Source organism: Rhineura floridana, chromosome 9 (genome assembly GCF_030035675.1).
Source record: "Rhineura floridana isolate rRhiFlo1 chromosome 9, rRhiFlo1.hap2, whole genome shotgun sequence".
NCBI classification, from domain to species: domain Eukaryota; kingdom Metazoa; phylum Chordata; class Lepidosauria; order Squamata; family Rhineuridae; genus Rhineura; species Rhineura floridana.
Window position 1 is genome coordinate 90477510 of NC_084488.1, and position 13550 is coordinate 90491059.

Sequence of the window (13550 nt, forward strand, 5' to 3'; positions counted from 1 at the left end):
GAGACCTGAACTCCTCTCTGAGATATTGTACTGCCCTACAAAGTTGTCAAAATGCAAACACCATTTGGGTTGGTCTTTCACAGTCCAATCCACTTGCTGTGTAGCTTGGAAGAATTTGGTAACATGTGCCTCTGAGCATATGGTGAGTGGTGGCAACATCTGTAATCAGCCCAAATAATAGAAAGAAGATATGTCCTGTGCTGATCTTGTTTTAGCCAGGAGGAAGCAACATTATTAAGACAGTTGATATAGTTTAGATGGTCACTTTAAATATGTCTGATTTACTTTGCAATTTTAGTGAAGTTTTCTATAGGAAATCATTTTCTTTTGCTTTTGTTTCTATGAATATGTGGAGTACAGCAACACTTTGCAAAATTTATACTAAAAAAACTCCAAACATAATTGTGGAATAATGGCACTGACTTCTGCAAAATAGTCTCCAGTGGACCTCAGAAGTGTCTCAATTTGCACAAGATAAAACAGTGGGAGGTGAAATATATTCTAGCAAAATTCTAGGTGTGCTCTATGTTTTTAATTGATCGTGAACACCTTGCCTTAAATAAAGTGGTTTAAACATAGCAGGCTGAAAACATGCATCCTCTTTTTTCCAACAACAAGAGTCATTGCTAAAGTAGCAGCATATTGTAATCAGTCTGATTTTACATTAAACTGCAGTTTCAGGTCCAACTGTTAATGCACCCAAAATAGAAATAGACCATAACCTCCAGTTTGAAACAAAAAAGGCTATCTTCACCATCATATGACATTGACCAATAAAAAGGCTTTGAAATTAATAAAAATAAATTTGACACTGATTTCTAGGATGAATAATGAGGGAAATAAAATTTTCTAGTTTAGATTCTCTGTAGAAACATTAGTAACACAGGAAAGAAGCAAAGTAAGAAGAACACCAACAAACATACAAAAATATAATTCTCCATCTTTGGAGATGGCAGGTGTTGCCACCACTCACCATATGCTCAGAGGCACATGTTACCAAATTCTTCCAAGCTACACAGCAAGTGGATTGGACTGTGAAAGACCAACCCAAATGGTGTTTGCATTTTGACAACTTTGTAGGGCAGTACAATATCTCAGAGAGGAGGTCAGGTCTCCTGCTCCCCTGGTGCATTCACTATAGCTGCCCAATTTCCCTGCTTTTTAAAGTTTGGTAGAAATATCTGTTGGCTATACATTCTTAAACCGCAAGGTTTTTTGCCTATTAGTGAATATTTCATAGAATTATGCATACATTTTTGAAACATACAACTTGCATCATAAAAGGGAGCATTTCAAAGTTGGAAGATGTTCACCTATGTAATGTTAAAGAGTTCTAGTATTAAAGAGCTAATCAGATGTTTAGCAATGCTGTTTAACACTAATGAGTCTTAACTGCTTCCATTTGCACAGTTAGGACATTAAAATTGTATTATTATGACCAGGATTCCAAAATTTATCTGCAACTTCCATCCTTCAAATAGAGAATGGACCAACGAATTCGAGAGTAATGGGAGACATGAGGCGCGCTTGGAATATAGAAAGATCAGACAAATGAGTTCTCCGAAAATAAGTCTGTATGTATGTATAACTGAAATAAATGTTTCACCTATTGATATGGACTCCATCGTTATCCCATCCCAGTTGATTTGCAATGGGTTTGACCAGACTACGAAAATATTCCTGGAAGACAGACATAGTAGCAATGACCACCGTGAAGCTTCAGATAACAAGGTTTTCATTGATTCACTATTTGGGTTGCATCCAATGTTAGTCCTACTTAGAGTAGACCCATTGAAATGAATAGACATGGCTAAGTTAGGCGGTCTACTCTGAGCAAAACCTAGCTGGATACAACCCTTTGTTTTAAAAAGTTGAAAAACAAAGACATGATCATTTTTTTCCACATAAATTGCTTGCTATGAAAATCAGGCAGGCAGTAAAATAATGTTGGTTATGACATTGGTTGTGTAAACTGATGCCACACAACACTTGCAGCTCCTGGATGCAGTCTATAGCGCTTGGTCTCCAAGTAAGCCCACTGAAATGGATAGGACTGTGTACGAGTGGAGCTCAATGGACTTAATCCCTTGCCTCCATTGCAATTTGTAAGAAAGAAATGTTCATTATGGGGAGCAACATCAGAGTGAAAGGGAGTCAGCATAAGTAAGGTGTTTCCTTTTTCATGGGCTAACTTTAATTGGTGAGCACAACGTAAACCTTTGTATTCACTAGACCCTTGTTAGCAGGTGGAATTTCACTCAAATGGGTGTGGGCGAGGCTCCAGCACAATGAGCAGGCTATTCCTCATCCCATTGTCATTGTGTCTGGCCAAACAGTCGCCCCACCACATGCATTCCAGCTTCATCCATTGTTATCACAAAAGTCTGCATTCTGTTGTGTCAACAGAACTGGTTCTAGTGAAATATAGTCTGTGTTGTGTTATCCTTGAGAGCTACTGGTAATAGTTCTCTCTCACACCAGTGCTAAATAACAAATATTCAGGAGAATGGTTACGACTCATATTTGTCAGATGTCATTTTACAGTTCTCCAGTTATGCCACATGGACAAAGACAAGATCACACAACTAAATCCCCTTGTGCTGGCGGTGCAAACCATTGTGCTGGCATGAGCATTTAAGCTAGCACAGGAATACTGTTGCTCCAGGAGACTGCTGAGTCAGAGTAGCCCCTATGCTGGCAGAACACTTACAACAAAAGGAGAACATATGGTAGAGCAGCCTTTCCCAACCTTTGGGTACCCAGATGTTGATGGACTACAACTCCCATCAGCCCCAGCCAGCAGGGCCAATAGTCAGCAATGAAGGGAATTGTAATGCAGTAGAGATGGGGGAGAATATCCACTAAACCGGACTTAGTACCGGATTTTGACCGAATTCAACAGTCCGGTCAGACCGGCACTGATTTCTTGCGGCATGAATATTCTTTTCCAATTTCTTCTCCCTATTTTACGTAATTATCTTCATAATTTCCTCTAAGTTGCTGCATTCGTAACACTGTGTATATAATAAGCTTAAAATTTAGCAGGAAAAAAGATGTTAAAATAGTACTGTGAACTAAACAAGAATAGCGAATAGCGAAAGGAAGGGGAGTCATTAAACAGCACATCAGGTAGCCCGAGGCAAGAGACAGACCCAAAGGTGATCTGCCTCATTAATGTGTAAATAGGAAAAAAAAACATGTGGAACACAATTATCATTGACCTAAGTATTTATGTTAAAGATTATGCATTTTTTTGCCACCAAAAAAAGTGGCTTGAATCACCCAACCCCCCCCCCAGTGCATTGAATCAGCAAGTGCCAAAGGAAGCATGAACAACAAAAATGGCAGATTGGGATCAAATGACAATGATCAGAATACAAGATAATTGGACCTAGGCAGCAAACCCCATCCCTATAGTCCAGCAACACCTGGGGACCCAAAGGTTGGGAAAGGCTGAGTTAAAGATCAATACCAGAAGGTGGAGTGGTGTGGTGGTGCTCATCTGACTTCCTGATGGCTGAGTTGCTGCTGCTTACTGGGAAGGAGAGGGAGATGGGCAAGGCGGTGGGGAGATCTGTGTGGTACAAACACACTGGTAGAGCCAAACCAGTGCTCCTGCCCGGGGAACTTGCACCATGCTAGCCTCCACAGTACCTTGTCCCTCCCTGTCTCCTTTCTGGTTACCAGCCGCAGCACAGCCGTGACAGGAGGTCAGGTGAGAACCATCCGACTTCTGATAGTGATGGAGTAATGATGGAAGAGGAGTCAGAACTGCATGCTTGCTCAGAGCTCTGTCCCATCTGATGGTTCCTGTTTTTGTGCTGTTCAAGATTTTATTTTCTTATCAATTTGAAGTTTGTTTGCTTTTATTTATCATGAATTATGCCACTTGGAGGGCCCCTTTTTTGGATGGAAAAATAGCTTATACATAAATTAACATGATAATAAAAATAAAAATACACAGATAACATTGTACCAGAAAATTGAGAGTATCTCCTGTTTCCAATTGCTTTTTAGGTCATGTCCAACTAATTTTGTTAATATTTTCTTCAACTGAACACAGGAAACTGTAGTTCTTTAAAGGTATTGGGATCACTTAGCATTTGTATCAAGCCACAATTCCTGGATCTTTTGGCAGAAACTATGATAGATAAACCTATGAAATACTTTTGAGATATGTAAGTGTAAATATGACTGTAGTTTTCCTAATCACTGTCATGGGCAACAAGTTATCAAAATGGTGAAAAGTTAGGCTTTTTTATTACACAAAAGGCTTCTCCAGATGTGCTTTTTTATTGTGCATTCATCATGATTTGTGCTCATTAGGGTAATGGGGCAGTTATACACAATCCCGCTTTGAGTACTGTTTACGCCTGCAAACATTTTGGGGTGGACATACTGCTTTGTTTCCAACTGGTACATATGTTGTGATGTTCAACTTTTTTTTTAATAAAAGGTGATGCTGAATAAAATGAAAGATAACTGATGTTGAAGTAAACTGTATCATGTGGAGAAATGTGATTTAAATGAATACAAGAAATGTAAATGTAAATGTAATGACAAATGGAAGCAAAAATGTGAACAAATGTAAAAGGTGCTGCTTATGGAAAAATAGGTGGGGGTCAAGGAGTTTGTTAGTAGAGAGAAAGAGCTTGTAATTGTGTCCTGAAACTTTTCATGTCAGTAAAGTGACTCTTAAAAACCTATTGCGTGTCTGGCTGATTACTTGCAACGGGACCTAGCCTGTCACTATTCTGTTCTACATTCTGGGCATCTGCTTGTGCACGATCCAACATCCAACAACATGTCCCATAACTTCCTGCTGAAATTCTGTAACTTTTCATGCCACATATGTTCCAGATTTTTTTGTCCTGCTTCTGTTGTGCTATAGTACAAGAGTATCCCTCCAGATAGCAATGTGGTAACACTGGGGACAACTAATAAAGCGGAATGATTTATGGACGGTCCAGTATAAACTGAACACTAATGAACTGTTACTGAGTCAATGACACATTACAGAATACACCTGCAAATACCCACCAGTCTGGAGGGGCTCAAAGTCTTACACTGGTAGAATCATCCCCCAAATCATAATACCAATACTATATTGAACTTATTCTTCAACTGCCAATCCACACACAGGAGGGAGTTATCAGCAGGCTTGGAGAAACCCTGAAGTTTGCAGGAGTACAGAAAAACTTCAGACCCCCCGCCCAAAAAAACCCAGATCAATGAGGGCTGAGCATGCTGAATGTCTGTTGGGGATGGGAGTAAACAACCAGGGAGATGGAATGGAAGGAGAGCATGGCTGGCTGGCTGGCTGGCAGTCTGAATGGTAGAACTCTACACCACAACATTCTGTTGTAGGTCTGGAATATTCAGAAATGTAGTTATACTTAACCAGCATCAGCCTTTGAAAAGATATTCAGGCTGCAATCCTCAGGGCCAAACTCAACATTTGCTTAATACATAGCATGCAGCTACATGTGTTTGTCCTTAAATAATCCATCACAATACCTGATGGAATGCCTCTCCTGACACAAATCCACCTGTACACTACACTCAACATCAAAGGTCCTCCTCCAGGTGCCTACACCAAGGGAAGCTCGGAGGATGACAACAAGGGAGAGGGCCTTCTCAGTGGTGGCCCACAAATTATGGAATGATTCGTTTCAAATCATTACTGGTTTCTGCTAGTAGTATGGCGGTATATAAATGCAATAAATGAATAAATAAATAAAGGCACTGGGGGGAGGATTTTTACTGGGGAAAGCAGCGCACATGGAGGACAGTCTTATGTTCTCACCCCCTCCCTCAATCACATTGGAGATCTACTCCCCTCATAGCTAGAAGGAATAAATGAAAGCGAGGGCTACACCCTTCTGTTTTTTATTGTTAGTATAAAGTGTTTTATATATATATATATATATATATATATATAACACTTTGGCAACCTTACCTGAAATTTGGGATACAGTGTATTATCATTTTCAAGCATGTCTCCAAGATAGGAGACAGCTACTACCGCTCTTTGCCATGGTATATATTCTTTCTCATTTTGCAGATATCTTGATAGGTTCAAGGCATAACTATAATTCAGAAGTCCAGCTCTGAAAAATAAAAAAGAGACATTTCTAATGTTGCTTTATTATAGGACTACTACTTAGATTTTAAATATAACTTACTTGGAACCTTTTAGATAACAAGCAACTAAATAATAATAATAATTAATAATGATGATGATGATAAGTAGTGGTAGTAGTGGTGGTGGTGGTTATAGTTACAACTGTATTATCCCCTTCCGCCTTCATATGTATTTGCAGATTAGGTTTGGTACTATTCTGAAAATAATTAAAGGATTAAATAAATAAAGTGTGGAAGTGATTGGAGTCTTTAGCATGTTGTGTGTGGGGGGGTAAGGGCCTTTAAGCAAATTCCAAATAACACACAGGGCTAAATTGGTCAGGCATGCGGATGCGTATATTGTTATTCCCAGTGAAGCTCTGCCTGCGCCAACACCAGTGGAAATCTAGGCACATATATTATAGGCACTGTATCAAAATATTTCAGTCTCTCAAATACCACAAAGACGAAGCAAGGCAGACTGCGCACTGGCTTAACTCCTTATTCATATGGAGTATTCAGCTTGACCATTTTCAGGCACTCATGAGAATTCAGTTTATGTTGACTGGCTTTAAGATTAAATCAGGGCACATCAAAAACCAGCAACAGATCAGCACTATGCCTGCTGGGGAGCTTGTAATAACACAGCAATTGCCCTCAAAGCCTGCTTTGGAGGCATGCCCAGTTTCTTGACAGATCAGACTGGCATACTGGGAGGTAAGAGGAGAGAAGAGAAAAATCCATCCCTGCATGGAATATGGGGGAAGATATACAATTTGTACCCTGCATCTCCCATCCCTCCCTAAATTCTGAGACTAGAAAAGCCAGATGTTACTATTGCAATAATGCATGGAGGTTTGCATCAATATAATTTCAGAATATTTTGCCCTTTAGATCTGTCAGTTTTGCAGTAAGGATGGAAAGATCTGTCAATTTCTGTTCTCTCAGTGTCTCCTTTTTTTCCAATCTGAAATTCAGTTCTCCACATTTCTGCAGCAATTTGTGATTATTTTTTTTTAAATCCTCATGAAAATTCTCCAGCATTTTAGTGTGAATTTCTCCTAATAAACACATTTTTGTAGGGAGTTTTGAGTAATGCACACATTTTTGCAAGCCATTTTTCATCATATAATGCATTTTTGCATGTTATTTTCACTATGTATTCATTTTTATGCACACTTTCCCCCAATATATGCATTTTTGTAAATGTTGTTTAGTTGGCGAACTGCATCCCAAAATTCTAATAAATGCGAATTTCAAAGGATGGCTGTGTTTCAGTTCTCATACCGTTTCAGAAAGTGCACATTTGATAAATTCTGCTTGAAATGCAAACTGAATCAGAATTCTCACCCTTCCCTACACAGCAGTGATGCTTTTTGATGAGTGCATCTGCTCCTGCAATAGCAGTAACGTTGAAAGGGCATGTTTGTGTGCAGGATTTGGAATGCTGTCAACAAGGATGCAAGAAGGAATGAGGAAAGAAGACATTTGGAGCAATCAAGACCTGTGCTCTGTGAGAGATCCCCTAAAGTATCAGTTTTGTTTTGTGCCATACAAAAATAACATATGGAAGGGAGTTGGGGAGGCAGAGGGGAATATTCTTACTGCAGGAACTCATTTTGTTTGTGGGGTGATAAGATCAGGACAAATGTGTGCTCTAGCACAGGAGAAGGAAAGTGCACAACATCTGTAGAGGCCAGGGAGCTTGTCCCACTTGTTGGGAATTGCCTCACAAGGAATATTTTGTTTTACCCATTATATTGCTGCTATTGATTACTTATACTTCACCTTCGGTATACATAATGTCTTATTGAGGCTCTATCTGCACTGTACATTAAAAGCAATATTATACCACTTTAAACAGTCATGGCTTTCCCCAAAGAATCCTGGAAACTGTAGTTTGTTAAGGGTGCTAAGAGTTGTTAGGAGACCCCTATTCCACTCACAGGGCTACAATTCCCCAGCATTTGTTAGGAAAAGGGATTAATTGTTAAACCACTCTGAGAACTTTAGCTCTGTGAGGGGAAGAGGGGTCTCCTAAGAGTTCTCAGCGCTCTTCACAAACTACACTTCCCAGAAAGCCATGACTGCTTAAGTGGTATGATACTGCTTCAAATGTATTGTGCCCATGGGGCCTGACTGACACAGGCAACACAGATAGGTCCTTGCCACATTCCTACCTCTGCTCTTCCATCTCTCAGCTAGGAATGTTCAAGGAATTCCTATATGAAATTATTCAAACTCCTCAGATAAATGCACAGATTAGAACTTAGTTATCCACCAGACTGTGTGCTTCTTTTAAGTTGTGACGCACTTTTAAAAGTATCAAAATATCCCTTTAAATATGCATTTGGAGAGAAAATACACATTCAAATAGTATTTTGAGATAAATATAATTTCCCCTTCTCTTTCCCAAAATATTAATGTGGAAATGGAAAAGAGCTGAATTTTGGGGGAAATCTGTACAAGTGACATGGACCAGAAATAGGCAGATATGCCCATCTCTGCTCTCAGCCACTTGAATCGTAGAGCAAAGAGTTCTGGAGATCACCTAGTCACTCTCTGCTCAATGCAGGATCTGCAATGCTTGATGCAACTACAGCAGTCCTGACATATAGCCATCCAGCCTCTGCTTAAACACCTCCAGCAAAGGAGAATCCACCACCTTCACCCTTTCTCCCAGCCCTTCCCTATATAGGGAACTACTTCCCATAAGTCCTGTACAATGGTAGTACTCTCCCTACTTTCAAATCCCTCCTTAAAACCCATTTTCTTTGTCTTAAGTTCTTCGTTTTCATACCCACCTGAAATAACGCCTAAGGACATGTAGCTGCATTGGTTCATATTCATCCCTTGTTACCCTGGCCTGTGTTTATAAGCAGAGAATCTGAGGCAAGCCAGCTCTGTCCATAGACAGTGCTGTTTTGTTTGAAAAATGTCATTTGAGTAGCTCCAAGCAACCCAGGAACAAGCCTTTGACTTCATTTTGTTCCTCCAGATCCATGCCTAACGGATTTAGCAACAACTTTCAAGTTGCCTTTATGTTCTCTTGACTTTCTATGAGATTCCTATGAAGAGCCTCCCCAGTTGTCTGTATTTATCCTTTCTGTACACAGTTGCTTAGTTTTACTCTTACAAGAGCCCTTCAGCTTCATTCCATAGCAAAAGCAATTGCCTGCACTAGGTGATAATAGACAGGAAACTCCTAAAACTGTCATCATAGTGCCACACAATTTGATCTTGGGGTACTTCTAGATGGAAGGGGCTTTTTCTCCTCTTCTGCCAAGTGTCAGGAGTATTGATTCAATATGATTGACATTCACAAGCCAGACTGGAATGGTGATGATCCCTGTGTGGATGGCTAATACATGGGGATCTAGCAAGACCAATGCAAGTGCTACAATCCAAGAGTCTCAGACACAAAAACATATGCAAACAAGTTACGTAAACATATGCAAAGACTTTACTTAGTACCTTGTTCTTTGGGGATCATCAGGCTTAGTGATATAGCACATTCAATCAATCATAGGTGAACCTGCTGCTTAAATCCAGCCATATAAATAAAAACTGGGGAAAGAAGGCCCTTGCCAGAATTCCAAGAAACCATTCTGACTCTGTGCAAAGAATATATGCACCTGATGCTGTGATTATCAGCCTACAACAATAATAAATTGGCTAGTGATTCTTACTTTCATTTCTACACATGTCTATTCAGAAGTAAGGTTGGGGGAGAAATTTTATTCATTTCTCATTTCAAGCTGAATCTATCACATTCAGACTTTCCGAAACAATATGAGAACCAAAACACAGACATCCTTCCAAATTCACACTTATCTGAATTTTGCGATGCAGTTGTCCAACTAAGCAATGTTTACAAAAATGCCTATATTAGGGGGAAATGTGCATAAAAATGAGTATATTCGTGAAAATGGCATAGAAAAATGCAGGAGATTAGGAGAAATTGCTTACAAAATGTGTACATCAGTCAGAACTACATACAAAGGTGCAGTTATATTACTGCAATGCCCTCTAATAATAAACTTAATTTCTGTGTCGCCTATCTGGCCAATGGCCACTCTAGGCGACGTACAAAATCGTTAAAACACAATATGATAAAATACAGTAATACAGTATAAAAACAATATAAAAGCAATACAGCAGCAACAACAATATTAAAACAGGGCAGGAGGCATTACAGTCATAGCAATTAACCCTCCCCGGAGATCCCGAAGGCCTGTTGAAAGAGCCAGGTCTTTAAGGCTTTACGGAATACATTTAGGGAAGAGGCGTGCCGGAGATCTTGTGGAAGGGAGTTCCAGAGGGAGGGGGCCACCACTGAGAATGCCCTCTCTCTAGTACCCGCCAATCTAGCTGTTTTTGTCGGCGGGATTGAGAGAAGGCGCCCTCTCTCTAGTACCCGCCAATCTAGCTGTTTTTGTCGGCGGGATTGAGAGAAGGCCCTGTGTGGCCAATCTTGTTGGGCGGCATAATTGGTGGCGTTGAAGGCGCTCCGTAAGATAAACTGGGCTGAAACCGTATAGGGATTTAAAGGTTAATACCAACACCTTGAATTGGGCTCGGAAAACAACTGGAAGCCAGTGTAGATCGAACAACACTGGTGTGATGTGATCCCAGCTGCGACTATTCATAAGTAGTCGAGCCACCGCATTTTGTATGAGTTGTAATTTCCGGACCGTTTTCAAGGGTAACCCCACGTAGAGCGCATTACAGTAATCCAAACGAGAGGTGACCAGGGCGTGTGCCACCAGTGGGAGCTGATGAACAGGAAGGTAGGGTTGCAGCCTTCGTATGAGGTGTAGTTGATACCAAGCTGCCCGGCTCACTGCCAAAATCTGAGCCTCCATGGACAGCCTGGAATCAAGTACAACCCCAAGGCTGCGGACTTGGTCCTTCAGGGGTAGACTCAACCCACTGAACTTCAAGTCAACATCTCCCAGCCTTCCTTTGTCCCCCACGAGCAGCACCTTGGTCTTATCAGGGTTCAGCTTCAGCTTGTTCCTTCCCATCCATCCACTCACAGATTCCAGGCACTTGGACAAGGTCTCTGTGATGTTCCTATATTAATGTATATATGGTAAGTGTTGGTTGTTTAGAAGATACATGGTAAGTGGAGTGAAAGAGGAGGGGGAGTGAATGGGCAGTAGAATGCTAGATGATTGGCTGAGTGTTTTAAATGGCTGAACATATAAAAGGAAGAGTGAGAGTGGAATCTGGGGGGAGAAGAGAAAGAGTGGGTTGCTTGGTGGGGTTTGAGAGAGTTGTTTGCCAGGAGAGAGTGGAGAAGGAGGGGGGTGGAGTTCGGATTAGTATTGAGTAAAACCATATGCCTATGTGCCTTAAGAAGAAATCTTGTTAATCTTGTTAGCTTTGTTATCTTTAATAAATACTTAATTTGGTTTACCAAAGGCCTGATCCTTGGCTGGGGTTTCACAGACCAGAAGGGAGGGTAAGGTAATGACCAAGGCTGAAGGGGAACTGTAACAAATGGTGGCAGCGGTGAAGAGAATAACAATACCAGTATTCAGAGTCTCTGCGAATACTAGTATTAGGACGTGACTGGTGGTTGCCTAGCAGGGGGATCTGTTGAGATCTGTGCTAGAGCGGGGAGAGAAACAATAAAATAAAGGACAGTCCGGACTGGTGGAGTCCCTGGTGGTGCCTAGTGACAGGCAGTAGCCACGCGCAGGTAGGAACCTGACAGGGAGAGCCAGGGAAGGGCGTCACAGGTGGTGTCAGTAGCGGTGGGATACGAACAACAGAGAATCCAGATACGAATACTAGAGAATCCAGAACAGTGGTGTGGCAAACAGAAATAACAAAACAAGATTTCTTGTGAGAGTGACTGGCAAAGAGTGTGTGGCAAAGAGTGAGTGAACTCAAACACCATGGCTGAATACATAAAAATGAAAAGAGAGGAGCTGGTGGAGAAGTGCATAACATTCAATTTACCTCATGAGGGTAAAGGGGTAGATGAATTGAGGGTAGCACTTATAGGATTTGCTACTGCCCAGCAAAAACAACCTGTCAGAGAAGAGACCCCAGAGGGATACTTAAGCAATCCCGCTTATATAGAGTACTTGAGAGAGAAGTTAAGATGGGAGGCTGAGGAAAAAGACAAGCAGAGGGAGTTGGAAGCTGAGAGACTGAGGATGGAAGCTGAGAGATTGAGGATGGAAGGTGCAGAGAAGGAAAAACAGAGGGAGTTGGAAATTGAGAGAATGAGATTGGGGTTTGAGGAGAGGGAGAAGCAACGAGCATTGGATGCTGAATTACAAGTAGAAAAGTTAAAATTTGAAAGAGAGAAGTTTCATTCTGATGAAACAAGAAAGGACAGAGATGGAGCAAAAATAAAAATTACTCCAAAGGACTTTGCTGTCTATGAGCCTGGTCAAAATCCTCAAATTTACCTCAGCACCTTTGAAAAAGCAGCTCAGTTGTGGGGGCTACCTGAGGATAAATACATGCAGTATTTATCAAACCTGATTAAAGGGGAATTGGCTGAGGTATACCAATATTTCCCCTCAGACAGGCCCGTCACCTATGCTGAATTCAAAGAAGCAGTGTTTAAAAGATTCAGACTGGGGCCTGATTATTATAGAAAGCTTTTCAGAAACTGCCAGATACAGACAGGGAGGTGTTTCGTGGAGCTGGGGGCAAAACTGATGGACATATTTGGGAAATGGCTGACAAGTGCAAAAGCTCAGTCTGTGGAGGAGGTGAAAAACCTCATGATATTGGATCAATTATACCATCAGTTACCACCAGAAATAAGGCTCCTGGTCAAAGACCGTTCCCCTACATCGGTGCAGGAGGCCGCAGAGATGGCGGATCACTTCGCCTCCAACAGAACTGGCTGGGTGGGGAAAACATCAAGAGATTTTAAACCCAGACCATATAACGCTGGCAGAAGGGATGTGGTACCACAGAGAGTGAGTCCTCCAGTAAAATCTGAAGGGCACAGGACACCCCAGAGTGGATCTGTGTACCCTAAAAGTGAGGAGAAATTATGCTACAAATGTGGTAGACCGGGGCACCTACGTTTTCAATGTGAGGTTGCCAACCTCATTAGTAATCCTGCTCAGACAAGGGCAGTGAAAACAGAGCCCAAGGCTTTAGAAACAGCGAAAAAGGTTCAGTTCTGCCAGATAAACTGGACAGAAGTAACAGACCTTGATTCAAGTCTGAGAGAGGAAGTGAGTGTACAAGGGGCAAATTATTGGGCATTGCTTGATACTGGTGCCGCTCAGACATTATTGAGGCCAGATTTAATAAAATCTGAGGTAATATTACCTCAGGAAACTGTGACTATCCAAGGAGTGAGGGGTCAACCAGAAAGTTTGCCTGTGGCCCTGGTGGAAATGACTTGGAGAGGCCGAGAGGGCCGATATAAAGTAGGCATTAATGCC

At 41.3% G+C, this 13550-nt stretch overlaps 1 protein-coding gene across 2 annotated transcripts in view; it reads right to left on the minus strand.

Moving 5' to 3' along the window:
• ENPEP (glutamyl aminopeptidase) overlaps positions 1–13550 on the minus strand; it is an 83041-nt gene that overhangs the window by 13638 nt on the left and 55853 nt on the right. For both annotated transcript variants that reach the window (XM_061585392.1, XM_061585391.1), the window contains exons 14-15: positions 5960–6110; positions 1607–1680 (exon numbers count right to left, since the gene is read on the minus strand). In XM_061585392.1, coding sequence (XP_061441376.1) covers positions 1607–1680; positions 5960–6110 — 225 coding nt within the window. The remainder of the gene's footprint in view (positions 1–1606; positions 1681–5959; positions 6111–13550) is intronic.